Raw genomic sequence first — 24,390 nt, 5'->3', positions numbered from 1 at the left:
TTATATATACATTCATATCTTTCATAGATATCCATGTCTAAATGCTTATATATATATATATATATATGTACGTATGTATGGATGATCCAGTGTCTCTCGAGTGGCGAGACTACGAGACAGAGGAGTTGAAAAAGTGAGAGACAGGAGGTTGCGAGAGGGCGTAAAAATAGAAGAAATTATTTTTCCAGGTGGAAGAGAGACGAAGATGCAGGCACAGGACGAGCAGCGAGTACACACAGAAAGAGCGCAGAGAACGAGAGGACGCGCGGTAGACAGGAAGGTGAAGAAAGGAAAGGTGGAAGAAGCGAGAGAAGCAAGAGACGAGGGGAACAGGCGATACGCAACAAAGAATTAGAAGTTCCTTCTTGAGAAGTTGCTTTCTTAAAAGTTGAAAGTCAGACAAGTTGCCAAGCAATGATGGCGCATGCAGAGACACATGAAACATTTTTTTTCTTTTGTTTGTTCCTTCCACCATGTCCCTTTTTTCACACTACTCTCCCGTTCTTTCTCCTCTCCTCTGTCTCCCTCTCCTCTGTCTCTTTCTTTCTCCTCTCCTCTGTCTCTTTCTTTCTCCTCTCCTCTGTCTCCTCATACCTCTCCCTTTCTTTCTCCGCTCGTGCTTTCCTTCCCCGTGGCGACGCCGCGGTCTCTGCGGCCGAAGCGGACTGGGGTGTACGTACAGCCGCCCCAGTCTCTCGCGCCTTCACACTCTTCCCCGGGGGCTGCAAGTTTTCCTTCTCTGGCGTTTGCGAGCGCGTGCATGCCGAGAAAGGACGTCGCGTTTTCTCTCTCGCAGACTCGTCGCAGGCTTCCCTCCCTGCAGGAAGCTGGAGAGACAAGCTGTAGACACACTCCAGTTCCCCCGTCGCCGTCTGTTCCTTCCTCCCCTCTGTCGCTGTCGGCGGCTCTCTCTCCTCGCTGCGGCGTCTCTCTCCTCGCCGTCAGCTCTCCGATTGCGTCTGCCCATGGAGGCAACACAGGACTTCTCTCGAGGTCTGGAAAGCAACAGGGAGAAAACGGTGTTCTGTTTTCTTTTCTGTTTTCTTTCTCTTCGCGCCTTCTCAACTCCCATTTGCGTCCAGTCGCGCTCTGCTCCAGATCCGCTGCTCCGGCGTACGGGGACGCCTCGTTTGTCGCTCGACCTTCCTGCGTCTGCGTTTCCTCCGCGCCTGTCTCGCCTCTCGCCTTCCTCTTCTCTTCCTCGTTCAGCTGGCTGCTCTCCAAGTCCCCCTCCGGAGGCGTTTCGCGCGTGCGACGGAACTCCTTCTCGCCCACACTCGCTGGAGGCGCATCTTTCGCTCCGCCACAGACAGGCAGCGGAGCCGGCGCGACCCGAGTGCGAGGATCTTTGGAAGAGAAAGGAAACGGCTGAGGAGAGGAAGAAGCGAAGAAAGAAGAGGAAGGATTCGCGACGGAGGAGGGCCGGGAAGCGGAGAGAAAGGCTTCTGGGCTTTCTGTCCCTGCGTCGGCTGGGGGCTCGATGCCCTGGCGATTGAGGAGAGACGGCCTGACTTGCAGGCTACCGAGAAACGTCGCCTTGGTCCTCTTGAAGGGAGAACAGACGGCCGGAGATGGCTCCGCGGACAGGACGGAACAGAGAGAGGCAAGGGGAGAATCGGAGGACGCAGCAGCCGAGGAAGGCACAGACGGAAGTCCAGACTCTCTCTCTGGAGAAGAGGGAGAGACGGAACGCTTCGACGGCACTCGCCTCAGGGCAGATCCGAGAGAGAACAGAGGCGTCGGTTTTCTCTCTTTCAGATCGAGCTTGGGGAATCGCCCACGTTCGCTCTCTGCGTCCGCCTTCTTCGCTTCTTCCCTCTCGCACACTCTTCGCACGAGAGGCAGGGAAGGAAAGATCCGACTCTCGGAGGTTTCCTTTTCTCCTCTCTGCTCAGTTGCTTGGCCCTTTCGCGCCTTCGCATGCATCCAGACCGCCGGGACCCACGAGAGGTCCTTGCGCGCCGTTGCGTTGCCCTCGCTGCTCTTCAAAGTTCCTTCTCGAGACTTCTCTCTCTCCCCCATTCCTCTCTCTCCCTCTTCCCTGTCGCTTCCCTTCTCTCCGTCTTTCTCTCTTTCTTTCTCACCTTCTTTGTCATCATGTCTCCGCCGCCAGGGCGTCGTCGCTGCGGCTGCGCGCTTCTGGCCAGCGCCGAGAAGAGTCGGCGTCGTCTGCATGCGTGCTCGACTTTCTGCGGCGTTCCGGTACTTGTCAAAGACGCGGAAAAGCAGAGAAAAGAGGTTCTCCCGGTCCCGCGCCGTCTGCGAAAGAGGTTCCTGCCCGGGCGTCTCGCCGCCTGGGCCTCGAGTGCATGCAGCGGCGCACGCAGCGGGAGGCGTGGACTGAGAAGGGAGAGAAGAAGTCGTTATCTTCGACGCCAGCAGTCCGGGCAAAACGAAAGAAAGCTGCGCCCGACCCCCCGAAGAAGCGTTCGCAAACGCTGGCGGCGCGGAGCCGTCTCTTCGCAAAGAAGACGCCGAACGAAGCGGCAAAAACGGTTCCGGATCGCCCAACCAAACCACCGTCAGGGTGTACATACACGCCAGCTGGAGCGCCAATGACAGTAGTGGCTGCACATGCGAGACGAACAGAGAAGAGAGAGACGCGTCGAGGTACCTCAGAAACCTGTCTTCCTCAGGCATGCAGATCGAGGAAGAAGAGAAAGAAGATGTGATGCAGCAAGACTCGAGTTTTCGCGCGATCGCGAGAACGCTGGGAGGCGGGAGGGCCGGCGACGGATTGGACCCTACGCTCTCATGTGAACGTACATCTGCCGTTTCTGTGTGTTTCCCTTCGACGGCAGAAACGCCTTTCTCAGAGTCTTGATGCGACGCCTCATGCTCTGGGCGTCGAGCGCCTTTCTTTTCCCCTCCTCGGTCTCTGCTTCGCAAATCTCCTTCGAGGGTCTCCTCGCCTTCTTCTTTCGCGGTTCTTCCTTCGTCCGGCCCAGACTCTCTTTTCTCTCCCCCTCCTCTGATTTCGCGTCTTCCCTCGAGGCTCTCCTTCTCATGCAGGGCATACTGCACAGCCCCCGCCAGCTCTCGGAGAGAAGACACCAACAGCCAGAGCTCCTCCAGCAACTCTTCGATGGGGAACTCGCCGGCGCGCTTCAGCAGCAACAGCTCGCCGGCGTCGAATACGCGTCCTGAAACCGGAGAAGTGGAACCAGAAATCAGAGCGAAACTTCAGCTACAGGACCCCTCACCATACACCATGTACAAACATGTGCACATACACATGCAAGCATAGGCATATACATTTACATATACATATATATATATATACATATATATGTATAAATAACATTACATATACATGTATATATATATATGTAAATTTCCATGCATTGTTCACTTTCTTGTGATTCGGTTTGCTCTGTTCACCTGAGTGACTGGCAAGAGATCGCAGAAGGGAAGGCGTTCGTCTCTCGGCAAAGAAGGGGACTCGATTTTCCTTGTCGCCCGCCGCGCTCGCGACGGGGGGTCGCTGCACCGAAGCGTCGAGGCGGCTGCGAGTGTCGTCCTCAGCCTGGAGAACTCGGAAGAACGGTCGAGCGCCGAAAGGAGAAGGAATTGAAGAGGCAACGAGAACGCGCGGGAGAACGAAAAGACAGAGCGACAAACAGAAGGTGACGCCGAAACGAGAAACCAGCAGAAGACTCGCACAAATCAGTCAGAAACGCAAGCAGATTGATCACCACACGCTCAAAGGAGAGTCCGGAAGAACATGCATGTGCAGCTTTACGAACCACGAAACTCAGGCGGTCAGTGAGAAGCGACAGAAAGTCAAATTTTGAGAAATACCCAGTTCAGAAGGGAAACAATTCACGCATGGAGTTCCCGCTGTTTACGCTGAAGGCAGCCTCCAGACAGATCACAGACATCGACGAAAAGAAATGCATAGAAATACCTATATATATATATATATATATAAAGATATATATATATATATAGAGAGAGAGAGAGATACATGCATACAAGGATATATACTTATATAGATAAATATATGCAACTTATAAAGATACAGATATATAGATATATATAGATATGTGTATATGCATGTGTATGGGTATTCGCCTGTGGACAGTAGATCAGTCAATGCGTGAATACAGATTTATTCCAAGCTATTTATGTAGCTATACACGTGGATATTTCTCTGCAGACATGTACGTACATATCTGCGCGCCAGTGCAGTCATTCCAAACTACATGTGCGTTCATGTCAGCGGTTTGTACAGGCTCTGAAGACCTAGTCGAGTCTGTTTTGAAGACTGAACTGCTCTTGTTAACGACGTTCCTCGCGTACCTTTCTCAGCATCACAGTCCAGCGAAACCATGCAGGACGCGAGCAGTCGTCTCTGCTTGCCGTATTATTTTGTCCGCTCTCTCTTTTCCTTTTTCTCTCCACTTGTTCGTTTTTCTCCCCCGTTCCTTCTCGCGTCTCTCCGGTCTCTTGTCTGTTCGCCGCGTTGCGCCCTCCTCGCTCTTCCTCCTCTTCTTCTTCCCGGTCGTCTTCTTTGCTGATGATCTCCACAGCAGCCAGCAGGTTCTGCACACTCACAGAGGAGACAGAACCGCGAGCAGATGAAGCCTCGGAAAGGAAAGCAGCGGAGAGACGAGACGAACGGTAGGAAGCGAAAAAAAGAGAGAAGGCGAACGAAGTTCCTGCATCTCTTTGTGCAGGGGGGGGGAGGTCGGCATGTGAGTGTGAGTGTGTGGTGCAACAGCGGGAGGCTGTCGCCCTGCGCTTCGTTTTGCGCGTCTCGGGGTTCCTCTCCAGTCTTCGGTCATTCGTTCGTGTTTTTCGCAGCTTCTGAAGTCTTTTTTCCAAGACAACTTTGAAACATCCCTGTGCCTGTCGCCTGCCGTTGACTTTCAGGTCTTTCCTCCGCGTCTAGTTTCCTTTTCAGGTCACGAGAAGAGGCGCGAAGAGACTCCACGGAAGGCTCGCATACTCGCGGCCGTCGAGGCAGAGCGCGGCACACGTCAGCACCCAGCGCCGCTTCCTCTTCAAAAAAACGAGAAAAGTCGAGAAAGCCCCGAGCGCTTGCACCAGCCTCGAGTGAGACCTTCCCACCGGTAAGACTTCCGCCTGGTTCGTCTCTCTTCGTCTGTCTGGGCGTGCGTTTGTTTTTCTCTAAAACAACGTGGAAGGCCCTCAGACCGAGCGTAGATCCGGCCAGGAGACACGGACTCGACGGATGCGCTGGGAAAATCTCGCGCGTTCACTTGCTGAAATTCCTGTCCAGTCGTCGACGCAACTTTGTCTCCCGCGTTCTGCGGAGAGGCGACGGCGCGCGAGCAGGCTAGGACTGGAAGACTTCGAAAAACGAGATACCTACCGCAAAGAAAAGCCGCAGCGCAGACGCCTTCTCCTTCAGCAGCTGCAGCGCCTCCAGCTTGCATCTCAGTTTCTGTTCAGAGTTAAACGCATGCAGGGAAGGAGAGACAAGATGAGCAAAGTCCTCACACGAAGAAACGAGGGAAGAAGACACAGAGCGAGGAAAGGGGGCGAGAAAGGGAGGAAAGGGGAAGAAGCAAAAGGAAAAAAGAAAGACCAAAAGGAAGAGAAGAGAACTGGAGGAAGCGAGAAGGCAAGAGAAGGGGAGAAGAGAGACCAAGGTGGCGGGAGAGACAGAGAGAACGAGAGAGAGAACAAGAGCGAGAAGGGGAGAGAAAAGAAGAAGAAGAAGAAGAGGGAGAACAAGAGAGAGAGAGCCGGTGGGAGAGCAGACAAGCAGACGGAAGAAAGTCTCACTGCAGAGAACGAGGCAAAGAGAGGGCGGAGATGTTTCTCGCTGAGGAACTGAAGAAGTTCGATGCGACTTCGCAGGCTTTTGAAGGAAAAGACCTGAAAGAATCAGACACAGACACAGAGAGAAGGAGAGAAGTGAAGCCAAGTTTTCATTCCACCGTAAAGGGAACTGGAGCTGTGCCTCGATCTCTTGGTGTACGTTCTCTCGAGCGCATCCACCCTCGAAAAGACTCACTTCACCTACACAAATACGCAAGAATAAATAAACATGCACATCTCTTTGCACATGTCTATTCATATACGTTTGCACAGACACATCTATCTATAGATATATATAGATATATTTATATATATATATATATGTATATGCATATATAAATATATATATATATATGAATCTGCACGGAGATCTTGGATAGGTAAAAGTGGATATCCGGGGCCATCTGTGTATCTGTATCTATATACGCGCGTAGTTGACAGAAATTTGGAGGTCTATGAGAAAGGAAGACACGAACCAGCTCAAGAAACGCTTCCTCGTCTGAGAGAGGCAGGTCGACAGAGTGTGTTGGAGAGAGACGAGCGAGCTTTTGTCGTCCGTCCTCAAGGCTCCGCGCCAGCGCCTTTGCGCCTTCTCTCCACAGCTGTTGCTTTTCTGCGCCTTCGACGCCCAAGTCCGGAATCACCTCCCTGAGAAAAGCACAGCAAAGCAGAGCGAAGGTCGGAGAGACAGAACAGCTCAACTGAACAGAGAACTCTGTTCTCTGCCTAAGCAGCTCAGTCCCCCGGCGCTCCTGTCGGTCTGTCTCACGCTTTCTCACTAGCTCTTCTGCTCGTTTTCCTGCCATCTATCTTCACCTAAACAGACAAGAAGTGATATCCATTCTCGCAACAAACGCACATTCCACGTCTCTGCTTTCGAGCCTCTGTACAACCAAACATGAAATCACTGTATATCTATATATATATATATATATATCTATATATATATATATATATATATATATGTATGTATTTGCATTCTTTGCTTTTCTCTCTCTGTCTATCTCTGCCGTTCTCTGTCCTGTCTGTATCTCACTACACACCTTTGCGTTTTTCCCCTTTTTGTTTTCTCTGTGTGAAAACCTTTGTTTGTAAGTTGGCTGGAGAAAACTGGGTCGCGTGGGTTTCCTTTTTTGAACTTCATATGCATGCGGTTGAAGCCTGTTTTTGCTGTGGATGTCTGCAGGCATCTGTTGGGATTTCTGTCTTGTTCGAATGCGTTTTTTTTTCTAGGGTGGCACTGCTCGCGGAGCTGCGACCCCTGAGCAGGCCCAACGCGAGAGCATCGGCTGCCAACAACGCGCGCCAGTTTTCTTTCTTTTCCTGCTTTGCCTTCTGGCCTCGTCCCTCTTTCGTTCTTTCCTCTTCGCTTGCTCTTCGCCTGCTCTTCCTGTCTCGTCTCCTCCTCACAGCATCAGGTCAGCGTGGACGGAGTTGAGAGAGCAAGAGAGGAGTTGTCTCTTGAACGTTTGAAGAAAGGAAGATTTGTCTGGGCTGGCACGCCGAACCGCCGACAGAAAAATCCCTGAATCAGAGAGACCCACAGACAAAGGAACTGTCCAAAAGAGCAAAAAAGCAAACATCAACTAGACCGGAGAGGCAAACGGGCAACAGATGTCGCGCGCGACAAATAAAACCCACCGATACGCGTAACATATATACATATAAATACATATATATACATACATATAAATACATGTATATACATATATATATATATATATATAGATATGTTTGTATGTCTGTATGTATACGTATGTACGTACGTATGTATATGTATATGTACGTATGTAAGTAAGTATATGTACACATGCGTATATGATTGTATATGCAAATAGAGTCAGATGTGAATTGACATGTGATGACATGAATACTGGTTTCTGGGAGACTCCTGTGGAGATGGCGGTTGAACTCATCCGATCTTTGTGTCTGCCTGCGTTGGAGAGGCACTGGTGTGAATGCGGGAGAGATGTTCTTTTTACCGATTGTCTTCTTGAGCGAAGATGGCAAGGAACATTTCTTCCGCTGCGCAAGAATCTCCTCGACGGTCAAGCTCTCTTCTTTTTCTTCTTTCTCCCTATCCTCTCCCTCCCTCCTCTGTGCGCCCTGCGCGCCACCGGAGAGCTGTCCATCGGCACCCGGACGAGAGAGCGAAGCAGAGGGGGGAGAAGAAAGAGAAGAAGAGCGAGAAGGAAAGGGAGAAGAAGAGAGGAAGGCCGCGAGAGAAGACGGAGGGGAGGACGAGAGGGAAGCTGCGCGTCTGGAGTTCCGGCTTTTCGCGTCTTGCTTGGGAGGACGGAAGAGGGAGCGCAGCTGCGACGACGCTTCCAACAGAGAAGCGGAGGGGGCAAGGGGAGGCGCGAAAACTGAAAACAACAGAGGTATCTCTCGACTGAACTGAGGGTGGCCAGCTTTGACAGCTCAACGAGAGTTCTTGCAGCGGGAAGCAAGTGAGCTGCCGAAACAAAGACAAGCCAGCAGGGGAGTCGCCGACTCCACATGAATGCACAGACGCCAGAGAGAGCAAACGCCAAACAGAAGAGGGAGGAGACAAGGAGAAAAGACAGAGAGAGATGCAACACACCGTGAGACACGAAAAAGCGACGAGAGCGGAGATGCGCGCGACTGGGGAAATTCAGCGAGCAGAAAGGCAAGACCGAGAAAACGTACTTGAAGGCCCGAGGGTGAGGAGAAATTCATTCACCAAGGTCTCCTGCTGGACAGAGAGTCGGTCACTTGCTTCCCGCGCATATGTCGGATCGCCAGTTTTTTGCAGAGAAGAAACCTCCGCGGAGTTTGAAAAAGGACGAAGACCCGGCCCAACGGAACGCCCTTCCCCCGACGTCTTCTCCCATAGAAGAAGGCCTCGAGGCGAGGCGCCGGCCGGCGGCCTCTTGCTGCCCTCGCCAGGTGTACAGACACCCGGTTCCTCAGCCAGGTCTCCTCTTTGGCTGTCCAGCGACTTTTCGAGTGCGGCCAGGAGCGTCGCGACAGGGCCGGCTCGCGCAAGCACACAAGCCACTTGGCTGCGCGCCGGTTCTGCCTTCGCTTCTGATGTCTGCCGCTCTCTCGCCGCGGCGACTTCGTCGACATCAGCGCCGCTGTCGCGCGTCTCCCCGCGCTCGGTGTCTCCTCGGCGAAGTCGCTTCTCCTGAGAAACGCGACGCAGCTCCAAAACAGATTCCAACGAGGAGAGTTTCTCTTCCTCTACGCTGCACCCCCAGGCTCTCAGTGCCGCAGGCGTCCTCTCAGCGCACAGAGACGAAGACGCAGAAGCAGCTGAAGAAGACAAGGAAGACGGCGCCTTCCTGCCTCGAGCGGGCGGTGGCCCTGGCGGCCGAGGTCGAGTCGCACAAGGCGGTCCCGGCACAGAACGAGACAGATCGGCAGACGACGAAGACAGAGAAGAAGACGAAGACGACAGAGAAGAAGACGAAGACGACAGAGAAGACGAAGAAGAAAGAGAAGAAGACGAAGACGACAGAGAAGACGAAGAAGACAGAGAAGAAGGGGAACTTGCCTCCCATGAATCTGTCTGGATGCCAATGTCGACTGTCTGCCTGTGTTGAGAATCGAAAGTGCAAGACTGTAGTTCAGTTTTGAAGGCCTGAGAAGCGTTTGTTTCTGTTGGAGACACTGGTTCAACTGGACGCGACGCAGAGGTTTCCTTTGTGCGGGAAGAGACTGTTTCAGTTGAGATTGCACTTTGCTTCTCGCCAGTGCTTTTGCGTTCGCCTCGTCTTTGCTCGCGTGTAACGGCATTCTCGTCGCCTCCCCACTTCTCTGGTGTACATACACCTTCTTTCCCTGTGGTTTCTCTTTCTTCTCCGTCTTCTTCCGCGCGCGTTCGATTTCTGTCTTGTTCTTCACCACCTCCGCCGCTTGTCTCGCGGGCTTCCTCCTGGGGATTCGGACGCAGGCTGTGGATCTCTTTCGCTCTTGGCTTCGGCGTCTGCCTCTGTCGAAGCGCTTGCAGTTCCTTTTGAAGAAAAGAGTTTCTCTCTTCTAACAGTTCCAGCTTCTCCAAAAGGAAGCTCTTCTCCTCACTCCAGGAGGAGAACTGACAGGACGTCATCTCCTGTCCTCTTCTATGCGGCGCGCCTCTGCACTCTGCTGTTTCTCGTTCGACACCGTCTCCTTTGTTGGAACTCTGTCGAGCTCTCTCGCCTCCTGTCGCGTCTTCTTCAATTCGAGACTTCTCTCCGTCTTCTCTTCTCTCTCCGGCTGCGCGCATGCGCATCGCCTTCTCTCTTTCATGAAACTCCAGATTCAATGGCTTGCATCCGTCTCCTTCGCGTTCCTCCTCCGCCGTTTCTCTCCACATTTCCTGTGGCTCGTCTGTCATCTGTTCTCCTCCCTCCCGATTTCTCCTCACTTCGTCGATCTCGTTCGATTCTTCCATGCGATCCAAACGCGCTCTCTCTCCAGCACTTGCGGCCTTCTGTATCGTGTCTCTCTCCTCATCGTCTCCTTCTCCCTTATCTCCTCCTTCTCTTTTCTCTCTCTCTCCTTCTTCTTTCTCTCTCTCTCCTTCTTCTTTCTCTCGCTCTCCTTCTTTCTCTCTCTCTCCGTCTTTCTTCTCTGTTTCTCCGTCTTTCTTCTCTGTCTCTCCGTCTTCTCTCCCTGCCTCTCCTTGTTCGCTCTGTCTTTTCCTGTCATTGTCATTTCTGCGTTCTTCTGCTAAATGAAGAAACCCCAGAGAAAGAGGCGAGACAGAAAGTGCGTCGACCGTTCTCGGTTCCCCTTCACCTTCGTTCTCCTCTCTCGCGTAAGAACGACAGGGGGAATAGGAGACAACGACGGAGTACAGGAGCTCGCTGTCTTCGTCTTTTTCTGTGTGCCTGTTTGAATCATTCGTTCTACGGAGAAGCAAAGTCGGTGGAGCTTGAGATTCAGAACGCACTTCTCCTCTTCGTTCTCCTTCAGATTCTCGACTCTCTGCTCCTTTCCTCACATTTCCCCCTGTGCATCTCGCTTTTTCTCTTTCTTGTGAAGTCTCTTCATGTCCTGATTTCCTCTCACCGAATTCGGCCACCGACTCGGCTTCTCCCTCGTCTCCCTCTGCTCCCATGTTCACTTCTTCTTCCTGCTCCTCTTCTCCTGCCTTGTTGTCTGTTTCTCCTTCTCCCGCTCTCCTTTCTCCCCTCTCGCCAGAGTCCTTCCTCTCCCCTGCGTTTCGCCTGTCCAGTTCCTCGCCTTCTTCTTCGTCTCTGGTCAGGCCGGCATCGACTTCTGCGCCTCCTGCAGCTCTTCCCTCGCCTCGTCTCTCGTCGCCTTTCGCTGATTCCTTCTCAAGAAAGAAGTCAGGGAGAGAGGCAGGGGATGCGCCGACGGCTGCGTGTGACGCCGTTGGTCCTGGGTCTCTTCTCGGAGACAGAGGAAAGAAAACTTCGACGTTCTCGAGTGCGTTTTCGTCTTTCGCACCCACAGGCGGAGAGAACGAAACATCCGGCGCGACAGACGAAGAGGAAGAGAGGCTCGAAGAAACCGGAGAACTGGACAGGAAAGAAGGAGGCCAAGACACAGAAGCAACTGGCGAAGCGTCAGGAGAGGAAGGAGTTCTTCTCTCGGACTGTGAAACTGAGTCTGTCTCCTCAAATCGAAGAGTTCTTGTCTCGGAGTTCAGAGAGGACTTTGTTTCATCGAATCGAAGAGGCGAGGCGGCAGATGTCGTCTCGAATCGTTGAGCACTGCCAGCCGACTCCGCGCGACCTCGCACAGGAGACGAAAAAACTGAAAGGGGATCCCCAGCGGAAAGCGATTCCGCCCGACGAGAAGCCAGCCAAGCAGAGAAAGGCATTTGACACGGAGAACCATAGGAAGAATAGACCGAAAAAGAAGCAGAAGAAGAGGAAGGAAAGGTAGAAGGCGCAGAAGAAGCAGAAGACGGCGCAGACGAAGACGTTGAAGAGAGAGAGGAGGGGCAAGAAGACAGAGACGAAGAAAGAGCAGGAGAAGGAGACGGTAAATACGCACGAGAGGAAGAAAGAGCAGAAGCAGAGGCATCACAAGCAGAGGAAGATGACGGATGAGAAGGCGCAGAAAAGGAGAGAGAAGGCGAAGAAGAACGCCCTGTTGAGAGAGGCAGAGAAAATGGCGACACTCGCGAAGGCGCGGACAAGACAACAGACGAAGTAGCGCACGAGCGAAAACGCACAGAGCGAGAGGCCCGAGAGAGAGAAGCACGGACAGCGGGAGAGATGGAAGCTGGAGAAGAGGATTTTTCGGAAGAAAAGAAAGAAGCTGACAACGGAGCTGAGGAAGGACGAGCATCAAGCGTCGGCGGCGAAGCAGAGGGCGAGAAGGCGACTTTGGAAACAACGGATTTCGCGAGACAACTACGAGGTGAAGGTCCGCCCGGACGCCGCTCTGACGAGGCGAACATCGCGGTACAGAAAGACGAAAACGAAGGATAAGCATGGACAGAAGCGTTTTCAGAAGAGGAAGAAGGAAGCGACGGGGCGGAGGTAGAAGTTGCTTCCGGCATTCTCTCTCGTGTGATACGGTGTTTTGCCTCTGATTTTCCTTCCATTTTCTCTGCTGCAAGGTCGTCTGTGCGCGTCTCTTCTTCTCGGGGGAACTCTTCTGCGCGTTCATGGTGTTTCCCTGGGTCGCCTGCGATCTCCGTCCTCCTTTGCAGGCTCCATGCTCCCGCATCGCTTTTTTCTTGGCAGAGTTCTGCGTCTTCAACAGTACGACCCGGCTTTTCTCGAAGCTCTGCTTCTGTCTCCTCTCTCCCCTTTCTGCTCTCTACGAACTCGTTTTCTGCTTCTTCTCTCTCTTCGTTCTTCGCGACTCTCGTTTGCCAGTCTCTTGATGTGTCTGCTCTCTCTTTACTGCTCTCTACTCCACAGTGTCGCCCCCTCTGTGTCAGTGAATCTTCGGCTTCCTCGTTGTCCGCAGAGTCTTCTTCTCCGTCGCTGTCGAGATTCGAGTCGACGGTTGAGGCGACTCTTTCTCCGGCGTTGCTGTATGCTTTCTTCTCACTGTGACGCCTCTGACCTTCTGTCTTTCCCTCTGCTTTCTTGCATTCTTCTCGGTTTTCTGTGATTTCTGTCCACTCTCCAGTTTTTTCTTCGTCACCTGCGTCTTCCATCTCATCGTCCGCTTGCACTGTCTCCCCTCCACCTCCTCCTTTCTCGCCTTCTGCATCGTCGCTCTGTTTGTCGACCGTGGAGAGTATCTCTCCATTTCGCTCGTCAGGCGTCGTTTTGTCGCTTCGTTCTCCTCTCTGTCCTGCCTCTTGCGCCTTCCTCACGTCTGCTTCTCCTTTGTGTGTCTCTCCTTCGCGTCCTTTCGCTGTGCTCAGCCTTCTGCTTGTTGTTAAGAGCGCCGATCCACGACTGCAGTCACCCAATGAGACCGAAGAGGCAGAAGGAAGCGTACAGGAAGAGGGAGAAGAAGAAACGTAGTGGAGACAAGCAGGCGCAGAGAAAGACAGAGGAGGAGAAGAAAGAGACGGAGAAGACAGAGAAGGAGAGAGACTAGGAGAAGAAGAAAACAGAGAAGGAGAAGAAGACAGCGAAGGAGAGAGAGAAGGAGAAGGAGGCTGAGAAGGGGAGAGAGGAGTGGAGGAACAAGGAAGAGAGGAGGCTGATGGTGCAGATGAGGCGGCCGGGTCCAGCAGAGAGAGGGAGAACTCCTGCGGAGAGAGAGACGAAGACTGCAGCTTAAAGTTTGGTAGCCGAGAGAGACTCTTGGCTCTGTGTGCCCTCGCTCCGGCAGCCACCGCCCTGAGGAGACCGAGGGGCGCGCGCCTTCGTCGAGTCGCTGCTTTTCGCGGCATTCCATGGCTCCCCTGCTCTTCAGAAACGCACGACGAGACACAAGAAGACACAGAAGAAGAGGAAGCGAGAGGAGAGAGGGACACAGAGAGAGAAGAAGAAGAGGCAGGAGAGGAAGCAAGCGAAGAAGAAGAAGCAGAGGCGCGTAGATCGCGGACGGCGGGCATGGAGGGAAGGTTCGCGGAAGGAAGAGAAAGGAGGGGAGGGGAGGAATCTGTGTCAGACTCGCAGGAAGGTGAGAGGAGTGTCGACGAAAAAGCTGAAACTGAAGAGGAGACAGGAGACGACGAGGAGGGAGCCTTCGGATTCCGACGCCTCTGTCTTCGCCCAAGAGGGCCAGGACCTGTCGAATGTTGTGCGGCTGCGCAAGACGTAGGAGACGTCGAGGCAGAAGGCGCAACAGCAGCTGGCGAATCCGCAGCGCGGCCTCGCGAGACAGAACGGGATCTCCTGGTCGAAGAAGAGAGAGAAGAAGAAGAAGAAGAAGCGGAGGCAGTCGAAGACGAGGAAGACGAAGAAGAAGAAGAGGGGGACTTTGACGATAGAGTCTGGCTGCACGACGGCGGCGAGCCTCCCTGTTGCTGTTCTGCCATTGCGGCCAAAGCGGTTCGTGAAGATCGCCGCGAGGAGACGCCGCAACCTGTGTCTGCATGTGTGAGCTTCTCTGGTTCCTGTTCCTCCATGTTTTGTGGTCGTTTTCTTCTGCAAAAATGAGCACGCGTTTCACGGCCTCCTCGTCCCTCAAAACGGTTCTTTGGATATCGGCCGTAGAGACAGCCTCCGTCTAGGAAGCTCAGCAACGCGAAGAGAAGTGCAGAGAAAGAGAAGAGACGAAGGAGCAAAAGAGTCAAAAGACAGAGGGAAGCACTCGACGGAGGATAAGAAGACGCTTGTCTTGTAACCACGCTTTTGAGTCGGAAACACATGCACACCCCCGGACCATGGGTGGAAAAGAGGTCCATCGACCCACGAGACAAGGAGGGCGGCTGGAGAAACGAAAGCAGACAAACTCGAGTCGACCCGTCAAATCCAAAATGCAGCCTGTTTACGACAGAGAACAGAGGCAAAGGCATGCGAAATTCGGGGAAAGGGTGCCTGTCTTCTCGTGTGTTTTGTGTGCCGCGGATCAGCTAAGCGGTGTCTCCGGTCGCGACGAGAAAGTCGCAGAAGGTGGGTTTGCACAGGGAGAACGCGGGGGAGGGGAGGGGGGAAGGGGAACGTCCTTGAATCTGCTCAGCACGCCACTTGAGTCTGAAGAAGCCTCGTTTTTCTGGAAAAAACTCTGAGTGATTTGGCAATGCCAGTTCAGACCTCTGGAACACACAAACTTCTTCACTGTGCGTAGCTGGTGGACGTCCCGTATAAGCGAGACGGTCACAAGAAGATGTAGAAAGTTGACCATCTACACATCTGTATATACGTATGTAGAGTTGCACTCGCATTTGTACATGAGGATAATATACATGCATATATAGGATTGCGGCTGATGTGCTTTCTGCAGAAAGTCTAGGTCTGAATTCGCACCGCTTGTTGCATGCCTCTGTGGTACAATACACCGTTGCGCCAGTTCACTTTCATGAGGGCGAACCTCAAGACGACGGCGCCAATATTTTGGAAACAAAGAACCACGAAAATTGCACGAGAGAGACAGAAGCGTGTCTGGTGTCTAGGCAGTGATCAAGGCGTTCATCTTCGTCGACCACTACAGGCAGACGGGACGGTTGTCTCGGTGCTCGAGAGCCGCTGCTCAGTACTGAGCCGACACAGCGCTGGCGACCTAGGGACCTCAATTGCGAATCTTTGTGTACATCTGCTTTCGCTCATTCAGTGCGAAAAAACGCTGTCGACAAGGGTCAGGGGTTCTGCGTTGTCGCGCTGAGCTGGGGTGTTTGTCGGCATCCGGGTAACGAGGTGCCAAAGCACATTTACAAAGCCTCTGTCTCCAGCTAAGAGTGTTTCTGGATTGTGAAGATGAAATCTGATGACGGTGAAGCGTTAACTGCGTCGGGAAGCTGCAGACCGCTTCAGGAAATGATTGCGTTTTGCGCTTGTGCTCTCCGCAGAAACGAATTTCCGTCGAACTAGCCTTTCAACAACGTATGGTAAACATATATGTCACGGGAGTAATGTGCATTCTCGCAGGATACAGTTTTGCCTTCAGTTCCTTTGTAGGTGACCGCATCTATGTTTCTGCATCTTGCTTCTCAACGATTTCCAGACGTGGAACGGTGAGAGATCTGAATGCGTGTGCGTGTTTCGCGAAATGTTCCGTCTACGCTGGCGAAAGGCCACACCAATGAAAGGAAAAGGTGTTCAGTTGCTTATCTGCGTGAACGGAATCGTGACTAATTGCCCGTTTGCGCGAAAAAACAGGAGGAAAAACAGCAACGGGAGACTGGGACAAGCGGGGTACTTGAAAAGAACTCTACGATCGGCGCTGATTGCTTTCACAAACGGTGTGCTTTGCCAGGACGTGTTCAGGATTGGATAATGGCCGCCATCATGGCTGCATAATCAACATTTTCGCCGTTGTCCCGCAAAAAGTCCTTGGCAATCGCCTCGAACTCCGCATCAGTGAGGGGCTCGCCGAAACCCTGCAGAATATTCTTCATCGCAGTTCTCCCAATCTTTCCCGAGCCGCCGATATCCGCCGCTGTGCAGACAAGCAAGACACACAAAGTCAATTTTAGAACGATCGGTCCACTATCTCTAGAATGTCAGAGCCACCAGGTCCCAATGGACCGATTAGGTGATCACGACGGCAACGCTTTTGTACGCGAGAGGCATTCTGTTCCATCTTGCGTCTGCACTACATCACAGCTTCTGTTTTCTGGCGGAGTGAGGTCGTCTTTTCCGTCCGAAACTCTGCCGTCGTGTGCCTCAGGTGAAGAGTTCTTTGGTGGGCAGTCCCGCACGGTTCGAAAAAGGTCATTTTCTGTTCATAAGCTACATCCCCATCCCCCTTGGCAGTACTCCCGTGCTTTCCACTTCTCGCCCCCGTGTAAGCAATTAAAACCTCCGGTACCAGGCTATTAATACGAAAGACGCTTCTTCCGCACGCTCACCTTTGAAGAGTTCCTTCAGGTCGTTCGGATCGTCGTCTTTATGTTGAGTGGCATTGCAGAAGGTCTTGAAGGCTGCCAAATCAACCCCTCCAGACATCTTGCCGGCAAACTCGGCCACCTCTCCGTTTGAAGGCGAGGCACCTGCAAGGCGTGCCGCGGCACCGACTTTTGCTGCCGGTATTTTCGATCCCTCCGAACAATCCTGAAAGGCCATTTGAATATCCGCGTCACTCGACATGGTGCTCACGGAGGGAACTGCGACCGAACAAAAAAGGGGTCGACAGCTGAACAGCAGCTTTTGTTCAGCCCAGAAGGGGCAATCCCAAACCTTGAGAAAAGTTTTCGGGTGACTCCGGCGGCACAATGCAGCCGTCGTTCATCAAGAAAGGCAACCACAGAGCCTCTCGTGCCGCACTCACGCGACGGAGTCGGCAGGTGGCTTTGAAGAAGACGACAGGGGCGCTGGCGGATGAAGCAGATGTTAGGAGAGACGACACGGATTGGGGGAGTGAATGCCAACTCGGTTTCAGATATGCTGGTCCTTCCGCATTCAGGACTCGTGAAGACGGTCACTAAAAGCCGAGGCGAGAGGTTGGCGGGCTTCGTCGTCGTCTCGTCTACGCGAAACCCGTCGCGTCCTCTCCGGTTCGTAGTTTTCAGAGCAACGCGAAACGGAGAAGATGACGAGAACGATGAAGACGGGACATAGGATCAGAAACAAGCCCGCAAATACCGGGTTGATGTGCGTTATCGAGGTGAGGTTCAGGATCAACGGCAGGAACGGCAGGGAAACAGCTACACAGACAGCGGCAAGCACCAACAAACGTGAGCGACGGCCTGGACGGTGAAACGATTCTGTGTCCATCTTAGACAAGTGGGGGGCCAGTTGCCTCTAAAAAAAGAAAGACGGTGTCTGGCGCGGCACTGAAGAAAGGGCACGACTAGCGCAAGTCACGTGCAATGACCCAGGAAGTCTGGCGCAGTGTGCCGGCGAAACGCAGTTACCTCGTAAAACAAAGCCAGAACTCAGAGCGAGAACCAGGTGCGAAAAGTATGTGGACGTAGAAATCTTTCGTTTAGAAGCCTCCAAAATTGCGGGCTTGTCCACCGCGGCTCAGCTCGATCAAAGAATCCAAGACAACGTGTGTCTGCTGTGGCCAGCAACGACGCGGTGCATGCCGCGGCGTTTCTCGGCGCGTTGAGAGCGACAGGAATGCGTTTAAAAGGGCGGCAAAATGAATTAGGAAGCTCCCCTGGTTGATATCCGTTGGTGGCACTGGTTTTCCGATTTTAAGAAAGCAGAATGTGACCTTAGAGTTCCAGTCGATCTAGCCAGCCACAACCATCGATTATTGTGAGGAAGCCCGTGGCTGCAGCCGACACCAGTGCGACTGACAAGAAGGCTGGTTTCCACGTTTCTCCATCTCGACACAAGACGGAAGTATGGTCGTGAATTGCACACATATTTTGCCTCACTCACAACGTATGCTTATAGGCGAACTTCACATTCCGGACTGATTCTCGGTCCTGGACACGAAGGGAAGTCTCGAGGAATAATTGTTACTGGGAGTCGGAGAACAAGCAAGCTTCTAGTCCACAGCAGTAGAGGCGAGACCGCAGAAAAAACAGTCACTGCAAACAATCATGGGCTAGGGAAGGCCTATGGGCAATGGCAGGTCCCTCTAAGCCCCTCTATCGATGTCTCGCTGTGGCATTCTACAAGCCTCGTTCGCCCGTATCGCTTGTTTCATCTACTCCTTCTAAAGAAATTCAGGATTCACAGACGCAACAGAACGCTGCAGTAGTTTAGTGGAAAATGGTCAGGAATAACAAGCGACTCAGGCTCCTTGATCAAACGACCGAAAGTGTCGAGGACGAGTTCGTCTGAGAACGAACTTTTTTGGGGATTGCCTTCACTTCACAGAGCGCTGGCTTTGTGTCTCTCAGCGAAAGTCATACGGGAGTGGCACTGTTCTGAGGATGTTTGCCTTTCCCGCGATAGAGTTACAAGCAAGGTGCCCTGGAAGTCCCAACGGCAACGAAAATGCCGTTGGCAGTCTTGGTGTTACACAAACCATTTCTGGGCAATGCTTGAGTTGTCGCGGGCGGTTCTTACAGGTTCATCCGTTAGACAAGTTAGAATAATTTCACTGTTTTGTCCAAACAACACACGCAGAAGAAGTCTTGCGCTGTTCGCCGAGTTCAAAGCGCATATTGGTAGCAGATGTAGCAATTTGTCTGTTCCACGCGTCTCCTGAAAGTATGCAGAGTGCCAGCGTTGACTCCGAGCTGCAGCTCCGCCACGAGGGATCCGTGCCAGCTTTTGCTTGTATATTCGTGGTCATTTCGCACTGACGACCGCAGTATTTGTAATCAGAAAACTGGAGCGGGCTCCGAAGACGGGCAACGTGAAGCTTGGATCTTCCGCAAGATTCGCGGAAGTATGCTCAGAACGCCAGGTGCGTCACGTCACAGAGGTGATACAGGAGCCATCCATCCCCCCCATAGAATGGTCTCACGGCGGTCGTAATAACTGGTGAACATATGTAATATGTGTGTGCCGCCGTGGTTGATGAACCTGTTTGGATTTCAAAATCCTACGACAGCAAGGTTCTTCCATATATATATTTTTCGAGGCAAATGTTGGTTGGTGCAGTCAGTCGTATTCAACGGAAGGTAACACTGCTGTTCAGTTGGTACCACCCAAAGATGATGTATTACAATATCTCAGAGTAACGCCTTCCAGACTCTGTCCTTTTTGGTTGGTACTACATGGCGAGAGATGTACTGTAATAAGACTTTTTACGATGTTCAGATTCCTCTGTCACGGTCATCAGCAGGCCTTCAAGGTGCCAAAGTAGTCACGTTCTCACGAATTCCCTTGGCCAGAACTGTGTCGTGTTAATCGATTCGAAGCCCCCATCGAAAAGAAAGCGAAAAAAATGGCGACTCCTTCGAAAACTGACGGAAGACGGTCCAACCCAAATTTACCAGGCAAGAAGGAGAGATATGGTATTTTTTTCTTCATGAAAATGGTTAAGAACTGTACATATCTCTTGCCCCTCAAAGTGTGGGGACTCCGAAACTCCGATAGCAGTTGATCGAAACGGTGACGAAGAGGGATGGCGGCAGACCAACTAGTCGTACCTGTTGGGTTCTTGAGCAAGTCTCCTCTAACGATTGTTGATTCACGCATGTTACAAGCTTCGCCCTCTTCTCAATGCTGCTCCAACCCACAATGACAAGACACGCAATTTGGTCGGTCACCGAGGCTGCAGCGGCCATTTCGACCCAGTCTGTGGGTACTGTCGAATGAGGCACAACAATGCACCTCTTTCTGCTAGCTGCAATATCATGGTAGAGCACTTTCCCAGATTCTGCGGACCACGGCGGGGTTGAGCCCCCGTTCTTCCGCGTCTTGTCTCGTCTTTTCGCCGATGCGACTGGTCCGACGCAATTCGCGTTTGAAGGTTTCTCCTGTTTCAGTCTCAGTCGAATGGATTTGTTGCCATGTTTTGTAGCTAGGAAACAAAGCGCTGCGCATGCAAACACGTTGTAGTTATCTTCCTTCCATGTCGCAGAGAGAACCTCTACGTGTCGTAGACAGCTGATCTGCAGGGTACAAACAGCATTGAGACTCGATATTCGAGAGTACTCCTGCAAGGACGACAATCACTTACTCTCTGCACAAAGTCTCAGTCAACGCTTTCTTCGTCCTGGCCCCGAAAATGTATCCTTATACTAGTCAGACACATTCGAATCCGGCGAGCGTGCGATCCACCATCACTCCGGCATGTAGTTTTAGGGGCCACTATCCTCATCCCAAAGCCGCTTATCTTGCAGTATGATTTTTTGCTCGGCCAAGAGTTCGAAAAAGCACACACAATTGAATCTTTGTTCAAAAGGACGAGCCGAAGGACAACTAGCGGACCACGCATCCAGTCCAAGCGTGAAAACGCCTGGCCTGCGTAGTTGCTCGATGTTCCCATATCAAGTGTAGCTCTGGAAAGTTTGTGCCGTAATGTATGAACGGGACAGTCTCGGGTAACGCAGTCCCTGAACTGCCTTCCATCCAGTCGCTTTCATCCCAGAATGAAGGGCGCCGGGTCCAACGTTTTTTTCCAGCAGTTTCCTCCTAGTGAACCTCCTGATGCGCAAACAAGGCGGACCCGTAAGGAGAACTGCCAGGCGCGACCTGTAACTTCCAACTCTCCCACCACTTCCACGAGTGTGCCTTCAAACATGAAGGAGAGAGGGCAGCCCTTCGGTCCCGCCGTAGGACGACAGTCCCGAGTACAAACTGCAGGGCCTGCACCGTTCAGACCTGGTGTTGACAGTCAGTCCAACGATGTGGCTTCTAGCCGTGTAACACGCATGTTGTCAAACGAAAATACTGTAAGTGGTACTGGCTCTAACAATGTTGAGGCGAATGGCCTAAGCGAACGCGCGAGTTCGGGCGCTGGTCCCTCAATTTTCCTGTCCAGAGCCTCGGAGGAGGCCAATACGGTCGACCCGAAAGTGCGGAAACCGCGTGTACAGGCTCGCTCAGTGAGCATGATTTCACCAAAACCAGCTCCGCCGTTCTCCACCACACTACGTTCGAAACAAAGCAGCTTGGCAGGGCAACGTAACGCAGACCGAAGAGGTTCAAGAGCTGACATGTCACAGGCGTTGTCTCAGGGTCCATCCGTCCACGCATTGCGACATGGCACCCGACCTCGGTCTACCATCGTTCTCACTGCAGATCAGAACAGGGTAAATATTATGGCCAGCGGCAGACGCTCCAACGAAGAGACAAAGCGGCGAAGCAGTGCTGTAGCAGTGCCCAATCGACTGCGCCAAGACTGTGTAAGTCATACGAATAACTTACCCTCCAAGCAGAGCGACACTGAACACATCAAAAACAGGCTTGACGATGAAGCAGAAGCGAGACAGGAGGATGAAGCGGACGAAACTGACGGAGAAGACAATGAAGAGGAAGAGGAAACGTGGCTTGGCGAACGAACCCAACGAAGAGCGAGGCCCCCCTCTATCAAAACAGAACAGGAACTCGAGGAGCGGTACCGGATGCAGGGACAGTGAGCACAGAGACAACGGCGCTATGCGCAGTCTGCCTTTTATTGTTGAAATTTAGCGATGGTGTACCTTGCTCACGATTGTTGAAAATGCCCAGGGAATGGGAGTGAACGAATCCTTGGATGCCGCAACGAAGAAAGTACGTCATGAAACGAATGTTGAATTCCCAAGCAGATGCCTAGTTCCAGTTCCGGAGCCTCGCAGGAGTCACCCGTAGGTGACCCAGTTATCGAATACAAAGAATGCCGAACGGTCCCTTTTGAAGAGTGTTTGTGTCAGTTCAACAGGTAGTAAATTAACGACCACTGTACTTGAAGCACACCCTATCGCATGATGAGTGGTACTAGTACATTTGCTGGTGTTTCAATTCTCCTGGTTCGGTCGACGTTTGCATACAGAGGAAAGCGACGAGGCTTCTGTTACCCGACAAATGAACCTCGTGAATCGCACCGAGGCGACACAAACTTCGGAGCGACGGCAATGGAACTTGCGCGGGCGATGGCAGAAATGGAGGTCCGCAATATCGACGTCTCTTCGAGAAAGGTCAGGAACTGCATCTTGTTTTCCACACGACGGCCATTCGATTAGGCGCATTCGTTCATTGCCATGTGGAAATCGTTCACATCACAAGTGGAACCGCTGCCACACCGCGTTGCCTGGTGTCCGACGCCCACTGGTTATTCAGTGGGTAAACACACAAACACCGTCCAGATACTTCTTGCAGTGATCAACCCGGAGAAGCGATGACTCCTACCGTTTCAGGTGACACACGATCGGCTCTAGACTACTCTGCTACAGGAAGTAGGAAACAAAGGTCTTCGCCAGCATACGAGGTCGGTTGCTAGGATTCTACTTTTTTCCACAGTCGATGGTTGGAATACGCAGATACTTATGTATAGGGAACTGTACAGCAGAAGCCAGCGCAAGCTTTGGGCCAGATTCAACAACTGCCGCATCTGGACTTGTTGCCATCGGCTACGGACGCTGTGGATCAGTGGGATGAAGCGCAACTCCGGTCATACATTGTAGGTACACAGAGACGCGTGTTGCCCCGGATAAAACGAAGCCCTGACGAGAAGATGCGCGTTCTCTTTTAGAGTTGTTAAAGTGGAAACGTACCGAGTCCGTTAGTAGTGCTAATTGGGCTATTTAACATGTGTTCGAGTCAACACACTCGTTCTAGCCTCCAAATCATATAACAAAATCCTTGTTTTTCAGTGAGAAACAGCGGATTCAACATGTTGAGACACAACAGGCTGTAACCGTTCGTGCCGTTGTCGCATCTGAGCACACAGTGCACGCAGGCGACGGTAGCCACCTGTGGCATTCTAGTTCAAGTGATTTCTCCTGAAATAGCGGCCTAGGCAACTGACCATCTGTGCGCTTCCCCAAGCAAATAAGGAACCACAACTCATTTGGAACTCGCCTTGCCGAGAGCGTCAACCATATCCACGAATTCATCGCTTTTGTGACGCCGCCCTGTGGTTGAGGGGATTAACAGGCCAATCTGAAGCCACCGATTAAGACCTTCTACGAGAAGTTCAAGAAAAGGTATTTCTTCGGCTCTGTAACGGAGCAACGTCCTCCTACTACCGACGAAGTTGAGACGGCAAAACGAGACCTTAAATACACAGAGGTCGTTCTCTGTAGGCTGCAGCAACGCCGACTCATGGGAAGAGTTTTCACTACATGTGTCAGTTCGATCACGTGTGTCCTTCTTCCCGTAGGCGAATCGACGAACTGCGGGTGGCAGTGTTCAGAGGGATGGAGAATGAAACTGAGATGTTGAATGCCAGAGGTGTGTTCGAGCCGGTACGCAGCGCCGCCAGCACGATCTTTCTACTTTTTTTCCGACGTGGAGATAAAAAGATGCAGTAGGGGGGGGGGAGCGAGACGAACAGAAACGACATGGTCACAGAGACGTCCAGTAGTGATTTGCGCCGAACAAATTTTTCTCTCTCAGTCGCTCTTTTCGTGTAGTCGCATGATGGTTTAATGACTGTGCATGCATATCCGAGTACCGATTTCCACATGTGAGAGTGAAATCTGGAAGTACTATCTAAGATTCTACCTTTGAACACCCGGTTGTTAATTCGTCAACAATTCATGACGCGAAATGTAGTCCGTGGATCTGTTATTATTTGGGTTTATACTATGATCTTGATTATTATAGGTAGTGCTTCGCGTTGAGTCAGCTTCCTCTGTCTCCGACATATCTCGATTAACCGTTTGCCTTGAGACTCGCTGATTCCAGAAAGTGAATGCCTTGCGAGTTCGCGTGAAGACAAGGAATGCGTGGCACTACGCATTGAGGCACTACCGGGTGCCAATTCAACGAGATTCTTTGAAAGGTATGAGAGCGCATTCAGGCGAAATGGAAACGGTCTGCCACTGGTTCGACTGGTTACAAGAGCCACTCTTCGCAGCCTCAGCGGAGATCGCAGATGGAACCCGCACAGCTGCAAAATTGATCCTGCACTGCTCTTAAGGAAGGCAACCGGCAACAACTACTGTAGGGTATTTAAGTGCCGCCCCTACACGGGTGCGCTCGCCTACCGGAGCAACATCGCTTCTTTCATCAGGCTTTCCGCAGGGATCTCTCCGTTGCCATTGATGGAGGGTTAATCGAATCACTGCTGAATACGCCGAAGAGGACATCAGACGTAACTAAACAA

At 52.2% G+C, this 24,390-nt stretch overlaps 3 protein-coding genes across 3 annotated transcripts; all 3 read right to left on the bottom strand.

The window, feature by feature from the left end:
- Positions 1 to 403: 403 nt before the first annotated feature.
- On the bottom strand, positions 404 to 4,542 carry TGME49_311280 (hypothetical protein). Its single transcript, XM_018782664.1, has 3 exons — positions 4,303 to 4,542; positions 3,382 to 3,534; positions 404 to 3,143 (listed from the first exon to the last, which is right to left on the bottom strand). The coding sequence occupies exons 1-3, from the start codon at positions 4,331 to 4,333 to the stop codon at positions 589 to 591; spliced, it is 2,739 nt and encodes a 912-aa protein (XP_018635529.1). The 5' UTR covers positions 4,334 to 4,542; the 3' UTR covers positions 404 to 588.
- Positions 4,543 to 8,425: 3,883 nt separating this feature from the next.
- On the bottom strand, positions 8,426 to 14,167 carry TGME49_311270 (hypothetical protein; the record flags this gene model as incomplete). The annotated part of the gene is made up of 1 exon (XM_002364328.1): positions 8,426 to 14,167. The coding sequence occupies one exon, from the start codon at positions 14,165 to 14,167 to the stop codon at positions 8,426 to 8,428; it is 5,742 nt and encodes a 1,913-aa protein (XP_002364369.1).
- Positions 14,168 to 15,585: 1,418 nt separating this feature from the next.
- On the bottom strand, positions 15,586 to 17,788 carry TGME49_311260 (myosin light chain MLC1, putative). The gene is made up of 2 exons (XM_002364327.2): positions 16,640 to 17,788; positions 15,586 to 16,227 (listed from the first exon to the last, which is right to left on the bottom strand). The coding sequence occupies exons 1-2, from the start codon at positions 16,875 to 16,877 to the stop codon at positions 16,052 to 16,054; spliced, it is 414 nt and encodes a 137-aa protein (XP_002364368.1). The 5' UTR covers positions 16,878 to 17,788; the 3' UTR covers positions 15,586 to 16,051.
- Between the last annotated feature and the right edge of the window lie 6,602 nt (positions 17,789 to 24,390).

The sequence above is a fragment of the Toxoplasma gondii genome, chromosome XI (assembly GCF_000006565.2).
Source record: "Toxoplasma gondii ME49 chromosome XI, whole genome shotgun sequence".
Classification (NCBI taxonomy): Eukaryota; Apicomplexa; class Conoidasida; order Eucoccidiorida; family Sarcocystidae; genus Toxoplasma; species Toxoplasma gondii.
The sequence above is the reverse complement of the archived record's forward strand: the minus strand, read 5'-3'. Positions and strand labels throughout refer to the sequence as shown.

Bases quoted from the DNA above. Each gene is read 5' to 3' on its own strand.
- TGME49_311260 (XM_002364327.2), bottom strand. From the start codon at position 16,877: ATGTCGAGTGACGCGGATATTCAAATGGCCTTTCAGGATTGTTCGGAG. The intron at 16,228-16,639 runs GTGAGCGTGCGG...TTGTCTGCACAG, and splicing joins CCTGAAGGAACTCTTCAAAG to CGGCGGATATCGGCGGCTCG.
- TGME49_311280 (XM_018782664.1), bottom strand. From the start codon at position 4,333: ATGGTTTCGCTGGACTGTGATGCTGAGAAAG. The intron at 3,535-4,302 runs GTACGCGAGGAA...CGTTCTTCCGAG, and splicing joins GGACTGTGATGCTGAGAAAG to TTCTCCAGGCTGAGGACGAC. The intron at 3,144-3,381 runs GTGAACAGAGCA...CTCCGGTTTCAG, and splicing joins ATCTCTTGCCAGTCACTCAG to GACGCGTATTCGACGCCGGC.